This window comes from Gigantopelta aegis, chromosome 6 (assembly GCF_016097555.1).
Source record: "Gigantopelta aegis isolate Gae_Host chromosome 6, Gae_host_genome, whole genome shotgun sequence".
Taxonomy (NCBI): Eukaryota; Metazoa; Mollusca; class Gastropoda; order Neomphalida; family Peltospiridae; genus Gigantopelta; species Gigantopelta aegis.
The window spans coordinates 21078644-21097489 of NC_054704.1; the positions used below are offsets into that span (position 1 = coordinate 21078644).

General features: G+C 34.4%; 1 protein-coding gene across 2 annotated transcripts in view; it reads left to right on the plus strand.

Moving 5' to 3' along the window:
• LOC121374333 (intraflagellar transport protein 172 homolog) overlaps nucleotides 1-18846 on the plus strand; it is a 60567-nt gene extending 41721 nt beyond the window's left edge. For both annotated transcript variants that reach the window (XM_041501401.1, XM_041501402.1), the window contains 13 exons: nucleotides 454-589; nucleotides 2142-2240; nucleotides 3113-3222; nucleotides 3426-3489; nucleotides 4092-4178; nucleotides 5816-5932; nucleotides 8557-8667; nucleotides 9774-9989; nucleotides 12501-12560; nucleotides 14991-15089; nucleotides 15679-15832; nucleotides 16717-16808; nucleotides 17444-18846. In XM_041501401.1, coding sequence (XP_041357335.1) covers nucleotides 454-589; nucleotides 2142-2240; nucleotides 3113-3222; nucleotides 3426-3489; nucleotides 4092-4178; nucleotides 5816-5932; nucleotides 8557-8667; nucleotides 9774-9989; nucleotides 12501-12560; nucleotides 14991-15089; nucleotides 15679-15832; nucleotides 16717-16808; nucleotides 17444-17533 — 1435 coding nt within the window. In that variant the 3' untranslated portion in view covers nucleotides 17534-18846. The remainder of the gene's footprint in view (nucleotides 1-453; nucleotides 590-2141; nucleotides 2241-3112; nucleotides 3223-3425; nucleotides 3490-4091; nucleotides 4179-5815; nucleotides 5933-8556; nucleotides 8668-9773; nucleotides 9990-12500; nucleotides 12561-14990; nucleotides 15090-15678; nucleotides 15833-16716; nucleotides 16809-17443) is intronic.

Below are 18846 nucleotides of genomic sequence, written 5' to 3' on the forward strand. Positions count from 1 at the left end.
ATTTTGTAGTTTGAAAAAACCCAAACCAGTTTTGTGTCAGCTTTAGCTTTATAACTATGCCTATATATATTAAACATGGATATTGAAATGATTGTTTTTTATATTATTATTTTCAATTAATTGCTGTGTTTATATCACCTTAAATCACAAGAGTTGTCTGTTTAGGACAGATTGATGGTTATATATTAGTAGTTAGTGAAGGATAAGTTGTAATTTTTGTACAGCATTAAGTATGACAGGAGACTAACAGCAATAAATTAAAATTAACATACTTTAATATATGTCACGTCTTTACTAATAGTATGTCATCAACTATAAAATATTTTTTATTGATGCTATCACTGCTTGGTAATTGTTAACATATTATGAAATAAAATGAAAAACTAAATTATTATTGGCAGAGTTTAAACATTATTGTATTACCTCTGATATCTGTTTGATATATTTTTCCAGAGGAGTGGAGTCTATGATTGGGCAGGCTCGAGAGTGGGAGTCATCTGGAGAGTATGCACGAGCCGTAGAATGCTACCTGAAAGTTACAGACGCACTTACTGCAGATAGAAATATACTAGAAAAGTGCTGGATTAAGGTGTGTTCAGTTAGGAATATATACTAGAAAAGTGCTGAATTAAGGTGTGTTAAGTTAGGAATATATACAAGAAAAGTGCTGGATTACGGTCTGTTCAGAAAGGAATATATACTAGAAAAGTGCTGGATTAAGGTCTGTTCAGTAAGGAATATATACTAGAAAAGTGCTGGATTAAGGTGTGTTCAGTTAGGAATATATACTAGAAAAGTGCTGGATTAAGGTGTGTTCAGTTAGGAATATATACTAGAAAAGTGCTGGATTAAGGTGTGTTAAGTTAGGAATATATACAAGAAAAGTGCTGGATTACGGTCTGTTCAGAAAGGAATATATACTAGAAAAGTGCTGGATTAAGGTCTGTTCAGTAAGGAATATATACTAGAAAAGTGCTGGATTAAGGTGTGTTCAGTTAGGAATATATACTAGAAAAGTGCTGGATTAAGGTGTGTTCAGTTAGGAATATATACTAGAAAAGTGCTGGATTAAGGTCTGTTCAGTAAGGAATATATACTATAATGGAATATACTTCATAAGACTTGGTAATGGGATTTTTACTACAATTTATAGACTGTTAACTGATTTTGTTTTTAACATCAGATAGAATTGGGCCGCTTCATATAATGGTCTCCTGAAACACTGTTTATTACAAACATTTAAAATGTTTGAACATCCTAGAGACCAAAAGCTTATGTATATACAGCATTAGGCTTAGGAATAATTACTATCTTACACAGGTCTGAATCATCATTTTTGTTTCAAAATTATTTGTAATATACCGAGTTTTGTGGACAGGATAAAAAGGAGATTGTTATTTTAAATGACCCAATTGTAACCACTTTGCACTGATATGTAAAATTAACCCCTAAACTGATCTTGGTGTTAGCTATTTCGGCATGGATCCCACAATAAAAGAAATCCACAACCCTAATTTAAAATTGTTTTGTATTTTGCTTACTATTTGGTATAGTTGTAGTGAATTATATTTTTGCTTAAGTATTGTTTGTTATTTCTTTTACGTTCATCAGGGAATAAAAAAAAAAAATCATCTGCAAATTGTGTGAATCGGCGAAGCCGTTCTGACATAAGTTTGCAGATGATTTTTGTTTGTTCGTACCCAGATGAACGGAAAAGAAATAATATAAAATACTTATAATTAAATAAAAATCATACAAGTAAGTTTGCTAATAATAACACTGAAACTAAATATTTTATTTTGAATTATATTTGGTCCATAAACAATAACAAGTTGCCCATATAAAATGATTTCATCAGATATGATGTTCCCAGACGACGAAATTTGTATCTTGCTATGTCTGGACCAATGGGATGGTGTTGTGTTGTAATGAATGTAACAGAAATTTAATTACTTACTTTTAAACAGAACTGATAAAAATACACTGGCATAGCCAAGTCCAATCACACAGTATAAAATCCTAACTAGAGCTGAACATTTAGTAGTAGAATGATTTTGTTTCAGACAAGTTTTCTCAATTATCACAACTACTGTAAATAATGAGGATATGCAGATTAACAGTGATCTTGTGTTACATTTTAGGCTGGTGACATTTCCATGAAGTTCTTGGGACAGAAGAAAGCACAGCAAGTAATAGAAACTATTGGACCAAGACTGGCAGAGATTGGAAAGCAGAATACTGTAAGCTATTTTAGTTGTTTTGCTTGTGGTTATTTACTTTGATGAGTTAAAAAAACACTTTTGTATCTTGATTATCCAGAATCTTTTCAAGTGTACAATTAGTGTCTGCTTAAACTCCATAACAGTTATTAATAATAGCCCCATGTTTAAACTCATTATACCAACTGTTCGAGTCTGGGTTCATAAATTTGAGTCTGTAACAGCCCAACTGCCCAAAATGTTTGTTTAAAAATAGTTTTGATTTATCATACAACATAGTGATCATGGTAAATACTAATTTGTTATCATATCTGCATAAATCTTTCAGAGACATAAAGATGTTAAAATTGTGCTTCTTTGTGAAAAAATTCAGAGTTCATGAGTGTGTGTGTGTGTGTGTGAGAGAGAGAGAGAGAGAGAGAGAGAGAGAGAGAGAGAGAGAGAGAGAGAGAGAGAGAGAGAGAGAGAGAGAGAGAGAGAGAGAGAGAGAGAGAGAGAGAGAGAGAGAGAGAGAGTGTGTGTGTGTGTGTGTGTGTGTGTGTGTGTGTGTGTGTGTGTGTGTGTGTGTGTGTGTGTGTGTGTGTGTGTGTGTGTGTGTGTGTGTGTGTGTGTGTGTGTGTGCTCGCTCGTGTCCCTGTTTAACCGTTTTGCATTGATTTACATATTAAAACAGGGAAACTTGAACATAAATCCAATTGGACAATTTAGACTGCTACATAGAGTGTTAAGTTCAAAAACAATAAAATTATAAAGCATGTGTGCATGTTGAGAGATTTCTATATTAGCATATTTATTGCAAGTTGTAGAGAAAATGTTTAGGTTCATTTTTATTTTAATTATGGAATGGATCATTTACACTAAATTTGAATTCTTTAAATGTGTTGTCTTTTCAGGCTGCTGAGCTATATCTGGGTATGGATATGGTAAAGGATGCTATTGATATGTTCATTGCATGTGGTGACTGGAACAAAGCCAAGAAAATAGCTAAGGAGATAGAACCGAGGTATATAATTACTGGGTTGTTTTGTTTAAGTACATGTATTAACCATGTAACCACCTTTTTTTGTTCATTGCTTTTCATTGCTATTACTTAAAAATAATGTTTTTGTTTAGTTGTTGTTGTTGGTTTGTTTGTTTTTGTTTTTAATGAATTACCTAGCAAGTTAAAATATATGGACATAATTTATTGCATTCAATATTTTACAGGTTTGAACCATATGTTGATGACAAATACAAAGAATTCTGCAAAAACCAAGGTCGTGCTGAAGAGGCAAGTTTTTCCAAATCTCGTACCATATTATATTATGACTGATGATCTAGAAAGGACATTGGTTAATATAATTATCTTCTATGCTTATAGTCAGTATAATATAATTTTAATATATAACAGTCCTTTCTTATGAAAAATTTAGTTTTTTGCTTTTGCAGTTATGTATATTAAAAACACTATTATTCAAAAACTTGTTTTGAAACAAAACATTTTTTGGGGGAATGCAAATAAATAATGCTAAAAAACTATGTAAGCACAATATTTTTAATATGGTTTATTGAGTAAAATCAACTCAAGGCAAGGATGGTAGTAAAATAATTCAGTGTGATCCACACCATACTATTATGTTCGTTGATGGAAGTTTATAATAGTTCCAGATAATTCCCAAATGAACACACCTTTTAGCAGGTGATTGATTACATTATATATTTTGATTGTTATATGTATCTCCAAGAAACGTTTGTCTCTTTTTCACCTCTCTATATGCACAGTTTAGTTAAAATTGTGGTTTTAACCATAAATTAATGTGCTGTGAAATCAAACAAGTTTGTTGGTTACCATGATTTCTTATAAATAAATTTTGTGTTATGTTTTTCTTGCAGCTTGTCAATGTTGATGTGATTGGTGCGTTGGATATGTATGCTGAAAAAGGTGAATGGGAGAAGTGCATTCAGACTGCAGAACAACATGTAGGTTATGTAAAATTATTATCTTAAACAAAATTAATTTGTTCAGAATTATGAGTTTATAATAATTAAAAAATATATAAAAACAAATAAATAAAAAAAATATATATAATATATATATACAGTTAAATCCCATTGGCTCGAACCCCGTCGGTGCTCGAGAAAGTGTTCGACCCATCGGGTAGTTCGACCGAACCATTCGGTCAACATCGGACATTTCTGTAACATCAGTTAGAAAGTTGAATTAGATACAAATTGTGTAATACATGTAAATGCACTGAAACCAAATAAATAAATGGCAAATTCTTAATCTGTATTTACATGAATTTATTACTGAACAATTTGAATATTTCAACAATAAAAAACGCAGCACTGTCCACTTTTCAGAAATGTAGTCGTTTTCAAAGTAAAGCTTTATGCTGAGGCCCGTTTGTGCACTAATTGTTTGATTGGTATCACGGTTCATCTAACAGTTGCGGTAACACTAGCTGTACTTGAAAGATCATTACCGATAGTCGTTAACAAACAACATGACAAGTGTGGTGACAAAAGGATTGCATAGCTAGTGTTGCGATTCTCCGATTCATCTATGTCTGCGTCGTTAAATAAAACATTTCTTTCTTTCTTTCTATAGTTCGTTCCGCCTAAATAATTAATCCGAAGGTTATAATAACCAACTGCGCAAGCGCAGTAATTGTTAGTCCTGTTTGGCGGTTTGCCATAAGGCCAAATAAAAAAAAGAGTTGGTGATTGTCCCCGCCCGTACCTGAAAAATGCGCCCGCCCCTGAAATTATTTTATTTTTTAGTTTGTTAAAACCTGTTTAAAATGCGTCGAGATAGCAGCAATTCAACTTTCGTAAGCACCGTAACAGGTTAAACCATCACCAGGTCCATCTGGCGGCCAGTGAAGGAACTACAACATCCAGGCGCATGTGCTGTTGACTGCTACTCCTGGTCTCCATGGTTTTATAAAGTTTTTCAAAGAAAAAAAAAACAACCTCCCCCACCCCAGATTTGTGTGATCAAAAGGGCGATCACCAACTCTTTTTTTTTTATTTGGTCAAATTGATATTTGATGGATCACCAGTTCGAGGGAAATATAGCTATTAACATAGATGGGACTGACAATTTAGTTCGAGCGAAGGCTTATAGTCGACCCTGGACGTGTTCGACCCTTCAGCAGTTAATATAAGGGTTTACCGGAAAAAAAACTCGGGACTTCGTTTTTGGTTCAAGCGTTTGCGGTGTGATCGACCCTTCCGAGGTCGAGCCAACGAGATTCTACTGTATATATATATAAAGCCACAGAAAATCTGTTGTTTCCTCCAAGTACATAGAATTAAAAATATTTTTTAAAATTAAGTGTATAGGGGTGGAGGAGTTGAAACAATATTACCTCACAATAACATACCCATACAAAAATATTTACCTTTAATAATTGTTTTTAAATTTATTCCTTGACAGGTGTTTATTTGAAACTGTTTTAATATCTTTGCATTTAATTATCAGAACCACTTAATAATTTTAAAAAGCAGAGATTGGTCTTGTGGTCATTAATGCTAGATGATACAGATGGCTTGGTGAGCAGAGTAACAGAATTGTAACCCTTGACTAATCTTTTGCTTACATGATTTTTCAGAGTCCACAAGTGTTACATAAATACATTGCTCTCTATGCAACTCACCTTATTAAGACAGAGAAGCCGGCCAAAGCACTGGAACTGTATGCAAAGTATGGTGCGCCTGCCAACCCACAGGTATGATTCATTATGAAATTGGTTTGTACCTAGCAGTGTATAGTAGAGTAAATAATGGCATTAATCTGTAACTTGTCATGGTAGTCTTTTCAAGAATTAAGCAATAATATTTGTTTAGGGAGATTCAGGGGTTTTTAATACTTCTGATCTAACCTATATCTATAAAAAATATTATTACCCCAGCAGGCACTCATAACGGGGAAAATAAAAATCAAATTATCATGCATTGGTTTAACGTACACTACTATTGGATGATTTAACGCCAACAAACCAATCACCTTGTCAGTACTAAATATGACGTCATCACGATTTGGCAAAGCACACACAATGACATCACGTAGATTAAAACGTTTGCGTTTACGTCTTTCTGGTTTCAGTGTTAAACTTGTAATAAAATGATAGTTTAATGCAATTCATTATAGATTTTTCTTTTTACGGAATATATAGAACTTTAGGTTTTGAAAATTATCTGTGAATTGTGAATAAAGTACAGAGTTAAAGCAATACCCAGAACAGTAAAGTAGTTTACATCGTTTCTATATATACTACTCAAAAGAATTTAAGGGTCAGACGATATTTTCTGAATGTCAATTATATTAGCTAGACCATAATGTCACGCATGGTATTGTTCCATTTTGACGAAAGTGGGTCTAAGCAACTCATAAATGAATTAAAATCCACTGTCATTGACACTGTCGACTAGTTCTAATGGCGAAAACATGCTTACATTTGCACGTAAATTAGGGCGAAAGCGAAAGGTCTGCTAAGTGCCCATAACTTGCTTTTTCACAAAGCGCTTCATTTGCACGCTTTGCACGTGTATTCCATGTTCCCAATGCTGAATTTCCGTATAAATGGAGCTTGCGTTCGTGTACGGTGCACACTCCAAATTCGACAATGGTACGACTTCAACTGACTATCGAAGATTGAGGAAGGGCTATTGCTTGGCTTCAGGATGGCAATACGCAAAGAAATGTTGCTCTGAGACTTGGTGTCAGTCAGAGTGTCGTTGGCCGACTGTGGCAACGGTACCAAGCAACGAATTCTGTTCGAAATCGTCCACGTTCGGGAAGACCCCGAAGCACTACAAATAGAGAGGACCGCTACATCACCAATATGGCTCTACGTCAGCGCACAACCACTGCACGCCGATTACGTGACAATCTGCGGACTGCGACTGGAACTCGAGTGTCTGATCAAACCATACGCAATCGTCTGAGAGCCAATAATCTACGCTGCCGTCGCCAGGCTGTTCGACCACCACTCCTACCACGTCACAGAACGGCCAGACTTCACTGGTGCACGCTTCATCTGCGGTGGCAACGTGTTCAGTGGGGTCGAGTGATGTTCACTGATGAGTCCAGGTTTAGTCTCCAGTTCAACGACGATCGGGTTCGTGTCTACAGACGTCCTGGGGAGCGCTTCGCTGACGTTAACGTTAGACAACGTCACCGGTTCGGTGGTGGCAGCGTCATGGTGTGGGGCGGCATCTCTATCCACCACAGGACCCCCCTCTATGTGGTGGATGGCAATCTGAATGGAATCCGCTATCTGATTGAGATTATCCGGCCGTTGGTTCTCCCAGGCCTTCAGCAGATTGGCAGCGGGGCAGTTCTGCAGGATGACAATGCCAGACCCCACCGCGCCAGGGTGGTAACAGACTTTCTCAGACAACAAGGTATCGCCAGGATGGATTGGCCAGCATATTCGCCTGACTTGTCCCCAATAGAGAACGCCTGGGACGAATTAGGCAGGAGAGTTCGGGATAACCATGCCCCTCCGGCCAACCTTCATGATCTGGGTCAACTTCTTATGGCAGAGTGGCAGGCCATTCCCCAAGAGTTCTTCAGACGTCTGATCAACAGCATGAGGCAACAATGTGTCGAGTGTATTCGCGCCAGGGGTGGATTCACACACTATTAAACGAATGTTCTAATGTGTAAAATCCATGTTTGACAACCTTCAACTTTGACAGCATGTCATGTGACTTTCTTGTATACAGTGACGTTTATTTGTGGTTTTTTGTAAATATGGAACAATAAATAAAAAATTTGGTGTAGTTTACATCATCAATCTAATACACTCTGAAACTTATTTGGTTATAAATTTTTGACCCTTAAATTCTTTTGAGTAGTATATACATGAACGCGTAGCCGATGTAGGGTATATATAAAAAATAAAGGCTTTAAAATAACCCCAAATAGCTGGGGGTAATAAATAGAATAACAAACTCTGTACCAATTATTATCAAATGTATGTCCGTCGTGAAATAATTTTCGCTTGTCACTCGCTAAAGCTTGTGACAAGTGAAAATTATTTCACTTAGGACATAAATTTTATAATAACTGGTAACTTGTTTATTATCCTCTATTTACTGTTCCATTTACTATGTTTATACTTGTCTTGCCTTATAACCCTGATAAACATGAATTAGTAGGTAAGATAGCTTTTTTGTTAAATCTGTATTTCAAGTACCATTCACCAACATTTTTCGAAATCAAATATTTTTAATAAAAGAAATACGCTAAATAATATTTAATTAATGCTGTTAACATGTTTTGTTTGTGTTTCGATATACAGTAGATATTTTAAATGTTTCCGAAAACTTACACATTACATTTCAGAATTACAACATATACAAGCGTCTTTTCTCTGATGTGATATCCATGAAAAATCTTAATAGAACAGAAGCATACAGAACATGGGCTGATTTGCGAGATTTGCTCTTTGACCTGGTATGTATATGATACAAAATATGTACAGTCTTAGTAAAAATACATAATATTTTAACAAATGTCTGATGACATATTCAGAACTTTAAAAAAATTAATTTCTGTGAAGACAAAGTTTTATAAGCTGAAATATTTTTATTATTTGATTGGGTGGGTTTACTAATTAATTATTAAAGCAGTATTATATAATATGATGTAATCAACCATGTGTGTATGGTATTTAAAATGCATTCTTAAAACTGTGTGCTTTAATTCATCATACATGTATAAACAACATCATGCCATGTTCTTGGTTTTATAAAGGAAGTTTGTTTTACTGCTTTGTGCTAAAAGTTGCACCTGAAGTGCAGTGGGTCATAGAATTGATCGTCCTGTGCATAACTGGTATATCAAAGGCAGTGGTGTGTGCATGTAAACAAATCTTTACTGCTAATCAATGATGACATAGTGGTATTAACTTTGTTCTTATTCTCCCGACCATGTGTTAGATTCACTGTGTCTAACATCTGTTCAATTCACTGTGTTTAACATCTGTTCAGTTAGATTACTTAACACACACACACCCATACATTCCATGTATACACATGCAGACACACATGTACAGGTGCACAGCTGTTTTATAAAACAAAACAAAAAACACCAACAACATGTTGGATGCCTAGTAGCCATAAATTAACCCATGAATCTTGCAATGAAGGAAGGAAATGTTTTATTTAACGACGCACACAACACATTTTAATTACGATTATATGGCGGCAGACCTATTGTTAAGGACCACACAGATATTGAGAGAGGAAACCTGATGTCGTCACTTCATGGGCTACTCTTTTTTGATTAGCAGCATGGGATCTTTTATATGCATCATCCCACAGACAGGATAACACATACCACGGCCTTTGATATACCAGTCGTGGTGCACTGGTTGGAGGAAGAAATAGCCCAATGGGCCCACCACCAGGGATCGATCCCAGACCGACCGCGCATCAAGCGAATGCTTTACCACGGCTACGTCCCGCCCTCTTCCAATGAAGTTAATAAGACATTCCTTTCTATTTTTCTCTTTACAAGGACAATAAATTGAACTGGTTTGGCTTGTTTTGTGTTTTCAGTGTGAGAACATCAGCAATCTGCACGACCAGGGTAATGCCCAGCTGGACGAGTTCGAGACATTCATGCTCATTGCTCACTACTATGCCATTCGGTCGGCCGCTCAGGCACAGAAATCTCTCGACACCATTGCAGCCCGCCTCTGTATTTCCCTTCTCCGGCACACAGACATCATTCCTGCAGATAAGGCTTTCTACGAAGCAGGGGTCGTGTGCAGAGTAAGTTATTATATTTTCAGCTAAGATGGTTTGAATGGTCAAGCAAATGCTGTCAATTTCTTTAATTAATACTGAATTAAAAGGTTAAATAATGTTCCATCCCTATTGGTTAGTATTTTATCCATGAAATAAACACTTTTACAGATTGAATAAATACCATATAACCGGAAATTTTTGTGGTTTGGGGTATAAAAACATTTCAAGGTTTCTTATTTTCGCCGTTTGCCAAATCTAAATTGAAAGTTATTTTATTTTCGAGTTTTAGCAAGTCTAGTTGCAAGAATACGTGTTGTTGATTAAAGTTTCACCTTGGCTGCCAGCTGTTCGATACCACCAACATGTAAAGTTAAACAATAGAGCACTCATCTGTAGTCTAATTGGCCACTGATACCCGGTATGCTATTTGCAAGACAACTGATCACAGTCTTTGATTTTGTGTAAAGCCAATTACGATTTATGTGAGATGTTTTCCAAGTCAGTCTGTAGTGTTTGATGTTTAATCTGAGCTTGACATGTTTCACTCACACTTGTATAGTAAGCTGGCTTTGTATACCAGTGTAGCAAACATAGCAATACATACACATTTTACATTTCAAACTTGCAACATGAGTGTTGAGCTGGTTGAATAAATCGGTCAAAAACAATAGTTTTTTTTACCATCACTGTCAAGAGGACCCGAACTCGAGATCCCATCTTTATATATATTCTACAAACAGTGAGATTCAAACAATAACTTTTTTAAAATTCTAACTTGTTGTCTTGACTATACTATTCTCTTGTCGTATCCGGTGGACTGTGCATGACAGGAAATAAAATGTTCCGGTAAAATAAATATTTTAGATGAATTTGTTGATGTTTTGAAATATTTTCAAGGATTTATATTTTCGATGCTGACTATTTATCCTCGAAACCCACGAAAATAAAAATCCTCAAATTTCTGGTTAATATGGTATGATGTTCGAAAACATGACAATTCAATATATAAAACTTTCTTATAGAACTTAAATAATGAAAATTAACCTACTAAGCTCCTAACAGATTATTACTTACCACTTCTTAGGCATTTTTACTAGTTAATCAAATTGATACAGAATGTGGAATTCTGCTCACAGTTCCCCATTATTAACTTAAAAGATAAAAATCATTAACATGTTATTGTTTTATTAATTACACAATCTATTTTTTTTCCTCTCACATTCCTTTATCAAAAGAGTTATTTCCCTTTGAAACTTGGCTGCTGTTCATATTTTCATTGACTAAATTTTATGTTTCATAAAGAGAGTTAGTAATATTTTATTGTCTTGTTTGTGTGTGATATCTGGAGATAAGTAAATGCTTATTTTTGGAATCATATGAAGTGTTTTGAATTATCACACCTCATGGTCATTGAACCAGCTGAGTTTCATCAAGGTGTTTATCAAAGCCCAGCATTATCGAAATTCTGGCATCTGTCAAATGGACCGGCCTCGGTGGCGTCGTGGCAGGCCATCGGTCTACAGGCTGGTAGGTACTGGGTTCGGATCCCAGTCGAGGCATGGGATTTTTAATCGAGATACCGACTCCAAACCCTGAGTGAGTGCTCCGCAAGGCTCAATGGGTAGGTGTAAACCACTTGCACCGACCAGTGATCCATAACTGGTTCAACAAAGGCCATGGTTTGTGCTATCCTGCCTGTGGGAAGCGCAAATAAAAGATCCCTTGCTGCCTGTCGTAAAAAGAATAGCCTACGTGGCGACAGCGGGTTTCCTCTAAAAACAGTGTCAGAATGACCATATGTTTGACGTCCAATAGCCGATGATAAGATAAAAAATCAATGTGCTCTAGCGGCGTCGTTAAATAAAACAAACTTTACTGTCAAATGGTCATATCAAGACCCTGTACTGAGCTTCTATAGAAGCTTATAACAACCATTAAAACACTGGATGTACAGAGAGGAATATTCTAAACAGGAAACTGTAAATACCAAAGTTCTAAAAGTACAATTCATTCTTAGAACTAAAACAGTTTGTTTTGTTTAACGACACCACAAGAGCACATTGATTATTAATCATCGACTATTGGATGTCAAACATTTCTGACATATAGTCCTAGAGAGGAAACCCGCTACATTTTTTCATTACTAGAAAGGGATCTTTTACATGCACCATCCAACAGACAGGATATGTACCTTTAAAGAAATTGGTATTAGATAGGAGGTGTGCTATTTCATTTAAGGTTATTATGTATGAATTTGACTTTATAGTCCTTCCCACAGGGAATGCCTTTTTTCATACTATGGAACTTACTACAAGTTATTTATTTCTGAGCCAATTGTTTTCTAAATTGCACACAAAAATAGGTGGGTTTTTTTTTCTTTCAAAAACACTTTTACTTCTTACATCAAACCAAATTGAAATTATTTAGAATTTTTTTTTTTGTAGGATGATGGGACGGGACTGACTATAGATACATAACTTTTTTATTGTTTAATATCAAATCCCAATAATATGTTTTTCATGCATTTTTTTTCAGGCCATAGGTTGGGAAAACATGGCTTTTGTTTTTCTGAACAGATATTTGGATATCACAGAGGTAAGTATGGTTACTGGCTGCCCCATTTGTTTTAGATCAGGGGCCTAATTCACAAAGGCTCTGCTAGACAACAAAGCAAGATTTTAGTGATTTTAGGCCCCAGTTCTGTATGTATTAAAAGATGTCAGCTATTTAAAATTTTGTGTGTTTGCATCCAAGACACAGGTTCAAATTTGCATAGATGAAAGTGTAACAGTGTTATTTCTGATTATTATTATAGCTTTCAGTTGTGAGTGGGAATTTCATTTAAGTGGGTTCTAGATGTACTTAGTTATAAATGAGTGTTTTATTACTTTTATTAATGGTGAGTGTTCTACATAGAAATGGAAATTTTGAGCCTTAAAAGTTTGAGATTTTAATAGATGTAATTTAATTCACTGTTAAAACATGTAACATGTAAAATTCATTTTAGAAGACCAGAAATACCATTGCAAACCAAGAACAGGCTAGTGTAGTTTAAACAAAAATCAAATCAAATCAATGTCTTGGCTTACCAACTATTTATTAAACAAACTTTAAGGGGTGTTCCTAACTTATCAACTTTTTTCATAAATACATGTAATAAAGTTATGTTTATCAGTATGAGTATCATAATGGACCATATATTTATGCCGTCCATGTTTTGTTTACTGGTTAACACACAGGGGTATACAATGTCATGTAATATTATGTCTGGGTGGTTTCAAGCATATAGCAACATAGAGCTTAAATCTAATTGTCATTTCAGTGCATATGTGATTTTCTGTTTTCTAAGAAATACATACATGTATATGGATGTGTAGACCAGCACTGGAGTGGTTGAACCGGTTTATAAATGGCATTCTTATTAAATAGATATTTTATGTTCTATTGAAAATCACCAGCCAATCCTTTATATTAACATTCTCCAACCTTGGCAAGATGCCAGTAGGCTTTCATAAGCAGTATAATTGTCATACGGGTATACCTGTATTTGTGTTTGCATGTACTTTGAATAACCTGTTAGATATCACATCTTGATTTAAATATGATAAATTACTGCGTGTGTGTGTGTGTGTGTGTGTGTATGTATGTGTGTGAGTGTGAGCGTTCGAAATAAGCACTTGTCCATTTGTCCTGACAAGTAAGAATGTGCACCTTAGTGATTGTCCAGTGGACAAGTAAAAATTTTCACCACAGTTTTATTTTGAGCAATCACAAACATCATCCTTGTACTAAAATAAAACAACCCATTTATTTGGACAAGTAAAAAATATTGGTGGACAAGTAGATTTCTAGTTGTATTTGTCTAGTGGACTAGTAAAAGATTCTGCTTTATTTCTAACACTGTGTGCACGTGTGTGTGTGTTAAACAGTAATTTTGTTTTTAATTTTTTTTATAAGTAAACCATTCTGTACTGTTTCTCTAAACTTTAGTTACAGCAAAGTATTATTATACATATGTTTTATGTATGAATGTTTTATTAGTTGCAGATAACATGTAATTAATGACAGTTAGTGTAATAATTATAAATAAATCAGTCATGGTTGTCAAAGTCTAAATGGTGAGATAAGTATTTCATAGCAGATTACAGAGTAGTAAACACAAACTGGTTTGAGCCAGATATGATCTAATTATAATGTACAGTGAAACCTCTCTAAACCAGACACTGGTGAGACCAAGTAAAAAGTAACATTTCAAGGGGTATCCAGTTTAGAGAAATTTTATTCTGCATTGATATTTTAAAAAAGACCGTGAAAAATGTCCGGTTTTGAGTGAATTCCATTTAACAGAGGGTTCAGTTAAGAGGGGTATCACTATACTGTACATCATTCATGGATGATGTTGCTGCTGATAATGATGGAGTTGGGGGGGGGGGGGGTGGGTGTTCATAATCACTGTCTTTCCTGAATATAACCAATGCAAGTTGTGAAAACCCACATCATTGCACTCTTATCTCATGAACAATGCTGGAAGGTTTTTATAGTTTACATTTTAAAGTCTTTTTGGTCTAGTAAAATGCTTTTTAAACAAATAATCTAATTTTTTACTGGTAGTCATCCTTAAAGCTGCAGTCACTCTTCTCTGTCCTATATCTTATCAATTCATACTACAAACAGAATCACAGTATTGTTTTAGTATCTATACCATCAATTGCTTACATAACTCAAGTCTTATCACTGTTTTCTTTAAGACAAAACTGTTAGAAAAAATATTAGTAGTAATCATTGTAGAAATTAATAAACAAAGGTTTAAACAGTTTGGCAGTAAGGTACACAAGCCAACTTAGAATTAGCTTTTCCCCTCACCCCTTTTTTTTCTCTTTTTTATTTCTTTGTATGGTACATTTGCATGTAATATTTTTCATAGGAGTATTTATGGATATACGAGTCTTATATGCATTCAGATTTTTAATATTTCATTTACCGGTATGTTATATAATTCTTGTTATGTTCTGTATGTATTTTTAGGCAATAGAAGAGGGTTCGTTGAATATGCTAGACCACAGTGACTTCGAGAACACAGACATTCCATTTGAAATACCATTACCAGAAAAACCCTACTTGTCTGTGAGTGATTTGTCAACGTGTAATAATAGTCTTTATCTGCTATTGTCATCAGTTTAATAATGCCATCAGTATAATGTTATTTTTTCTTTTAAATCAATATTAGTATTTGCAGGGGTAATATTGTATTCATTAAGTAAGTGTACATTAATACATCACACAAGTTGTACCCATTACTCAAGCCCGTAAGGATATAAGTCTGTGTGTGTGTGTGTGTGTGTGTGTCTGTGTGTGTGTGTCTATTTGTCTGTCTGTGTGTGTGTTTGTGTGCGTGTGTGTGGAGGAGGCAGAAGCCAAATTTTTATCTTTATTTATTTAGAGTAGAACAAATAAAATGTACATTTTGATCTTCAAGTGGGGGGCATAGCCCCACCCCCACCTCAACTTCCCCTGTCCTGCAGGCCTGTTACTATTACTGACTCATTCCATGCATATTGTTAAATACACAAACAGTAACAGCTGTGAACATTATTTTGTACAGGACATGCACTTAATAATAAATAGTAGCTTATTGATATCTTAGCGTATGCATACTTCTTGACAAATTAATGATTTTTTTCTTATCCCCTCCCCCCCCCTTTATGCATCTTAGAGCATGCAGCATGAAGAGATAAAGGAATGGGTTTTGGCTGTTTCCATGGACCAGAAAGTTGAGCAGATTCTTCCTAAAGATGAACGTAACACGTATGAAGCCTCACTGACAGCTCCCGACACTGGGATAAAATCCCTGCCTTGTGTTGTTACAGGCAAGTCGATTTCAAATACACTTTATACGACTAGTAAACATGGTATGGGATAGGTAACTAGAGGTAGAATGTTGAATTTACATGTTCATTTTCAGCATGTCATTAGTAGGGTGGGGTGTCTGTGTGGGTGCAAATGAATCCATTTTTTTCCTATTAGTTTTCTTTTTAGTAGTTCTCTTTAAAATAATTTAAAATAAATTAGCCAGTACATTATGACATCGAAACCCTTTAAAAACATTCTGATTATGCCCATGAAGCCTTTAAATCTGTTTTTGAATTTTTACTGTTTTCTTTTACTATTCCTTATTAAATATATTTCAACTATTGTTGTTCACTTCTGCACCAAATCACCAAACAGCCATATTTCATTAAACATTTCATTACCACTGTATGCGTAATATGTTAGCTAGTGTGTAAGTATTCTCTGTACATTCTGTTTCCAAACTGATTAGTTCACATAAAATGTATACTAATTTTTACTCCTTGGGTTTTGTTTTGTTATGGGGTTGTTGTTTGTTGGTGGATTTTTGTTGTTTTTGTTTTTGTTTTTTGCTCTGGTTTTTTGGGGGGGTGGGTGGGTAAAATATGTTGACATGACTAATTATGCTATTAAAGTTTGACATGTTTATTACGTTAAAGTCACTGACCCTGGTTACTAGGCAACATAAAATATATTCACTATTATAACTTCTTTTACACATTACTTGCAACTTCTATCTTAAATGATCAATTTTGGCAAATCCAGTATGTTATATGAAAGAGTACAGGTATGTACCTTTGTCAGTAGGGTCAGTGACTATGAGAGTCAGTGACTATAGGAGTCGGTGACTATGAGGCTTAAAATTGACATGTCACCTTATATAAAAAGTTTGACTGTTTTGTAGGATACCCAGTTTTAAGAAACAAGTTTGATTTCAACAAACCAGGCAAAGTGGCCAACAAAGATGACTGGAATAAACTTCTGATGGCAACAAAGGTAAATACACATGTATAGACATTGTATATAAATAATGTTATTTTCATAAAGACATTTTTTTATTACAGATTGCAATATTAGATTCCTATGACCCTTTTCAAGTTCATTTTTTCATGGTCTATGAAATTGTTATTTAGGATGATTATTTTGACTGCCACAGTAAATTTTAATCTTTTATCAAAGCAAAAACTATGCAATAGTTTTGGGTGGGTTTTAAAATTTTTTTTTATTAATTTTGCATAGGCTGAAATACATTCTTATTACGTAGTTCCTCGCATCTGGGGTATCAAAGGCCATGGTATGTGCTGTCCTGCCTGTGGAAAGTGTATATGGTAGTGGGTCTCTCTTCTCGTGATTTAGCCATGATTATTTTTGCCATCAGATATCTATAGTATAATAATTATACTGTGGCATCTCTCATTTTCCTAATTATTTTATACCTTTTTGTCTCGCCTTCACTGAGTAAAAATGCGAGATATACTATTACTTTACATTTAGTTTTGTGTTAAAGATTCGCAATCAGATCAGTTTCTCACAAAGTCCGTCAATGAAACTTGTTTTATAGTTGCACCTATGGATATTCATAACAGTGCATGAAAAACATTTATGGTTTACGGAATTCTTGTTTCTTTCAGGTTTCACACAGTCCAGAACTACAAGATGTGTTGAAGTTCATCAGCAACTGGTGTGGAGCTCCATCAAATCCAACTTACTCTTTTCATTAAATGTTGACGATCTCACTGTGACATTATTAAATCTTACGAGAGATCTGTTGTGCATTATGTAAAAGTAACATATGCATGTATTTGTTATTCGTTGTCTGTGATAGACCTCTGACTACTAATGGACACTGTTCCACGTCCATCTGTGATTTCATTTTCCGTCCTCTGGTTTCTTCGTTATTGTAATTATGTTCGACTTCTACAGACCATAGACTATGAGAACTTGTATACAGTTGCAACTGACTTTTTTTAAAATTAATATTACAAAGAAATAAAAATATTTAATAAACCAACAACATGTAATAGGAGCTTACTGTAAACTAGCAATGTGGATTTTCTGTTTAGATCTTCCTGTTAAATAGCGGATTTTCAGTTTTAATGAGTTTGTGGGTTTGTATTATTCCTTTTTCACGATTGATTGTCAGACTTTGAATTTGAACTTATTAGATGCTCAAATGAAGTGACATTCTGGCAGGAGCTTTTAGTGGTGGACATTTCCTTTACTTGTCATAACATCTTTAAGTTAGCATTAAGTTTGTTTTGGCAACATATTTTAATATGACTTCACAGGTTTATGTCTAAAAACACCAACATCAAACTACCAACAATCTCAGTGTTATTTATTAAATGATTCCTTCTGACATCCAGTTTATTTTTAGACTGTATGTACAGCTTAATGCACATTTGTACTCATTTTATAAGGGCTTATTTCAATTACAGGTTTGGTGCAGTTATTGTGTGATCATTATTTTAAAAGTTTTATCTTAGCTGTGAAACGCTGCACGTATAACAACAATCGATGGAACACCTTGAAGAGTGATTTGTGTTGACGATTTTGACCTATTTCTGTAACAAAAAATATCTGTTGCTTACCTTATAGAAGTTTTAAAAATCATTTAATATAGTAATCATTTTTTATATCATACTTCTGCATATTAAATAAAGGAAAAATAAACACTTGGTAACATAAAATCTGCAATCTCAAGTATATTTTTATTATATAACCATTTAGACTAGATTATCTGCAATTTACTTCCTTTAACACAGCGTTCTTTGATATCCTTTTGATGCACTTGTTAATCTAGATTACATTTATATGTATTAAATTGTTATTTAATAATGCTAAAAACAGAACAGTCACCATATATGTATATTTTTAAAATGAAAATCTTTTTTATTTTCCATCTCACCTATACTGATCTTGATAAAAGATATTATTGTCCTGAAATAAATATGATGTTTTTGTTCTGAATGATATATTTTGTAGCAGGTTTCTCTGTCATGTGGATTAATAAAGAAATATTTAGCTTTTGAAA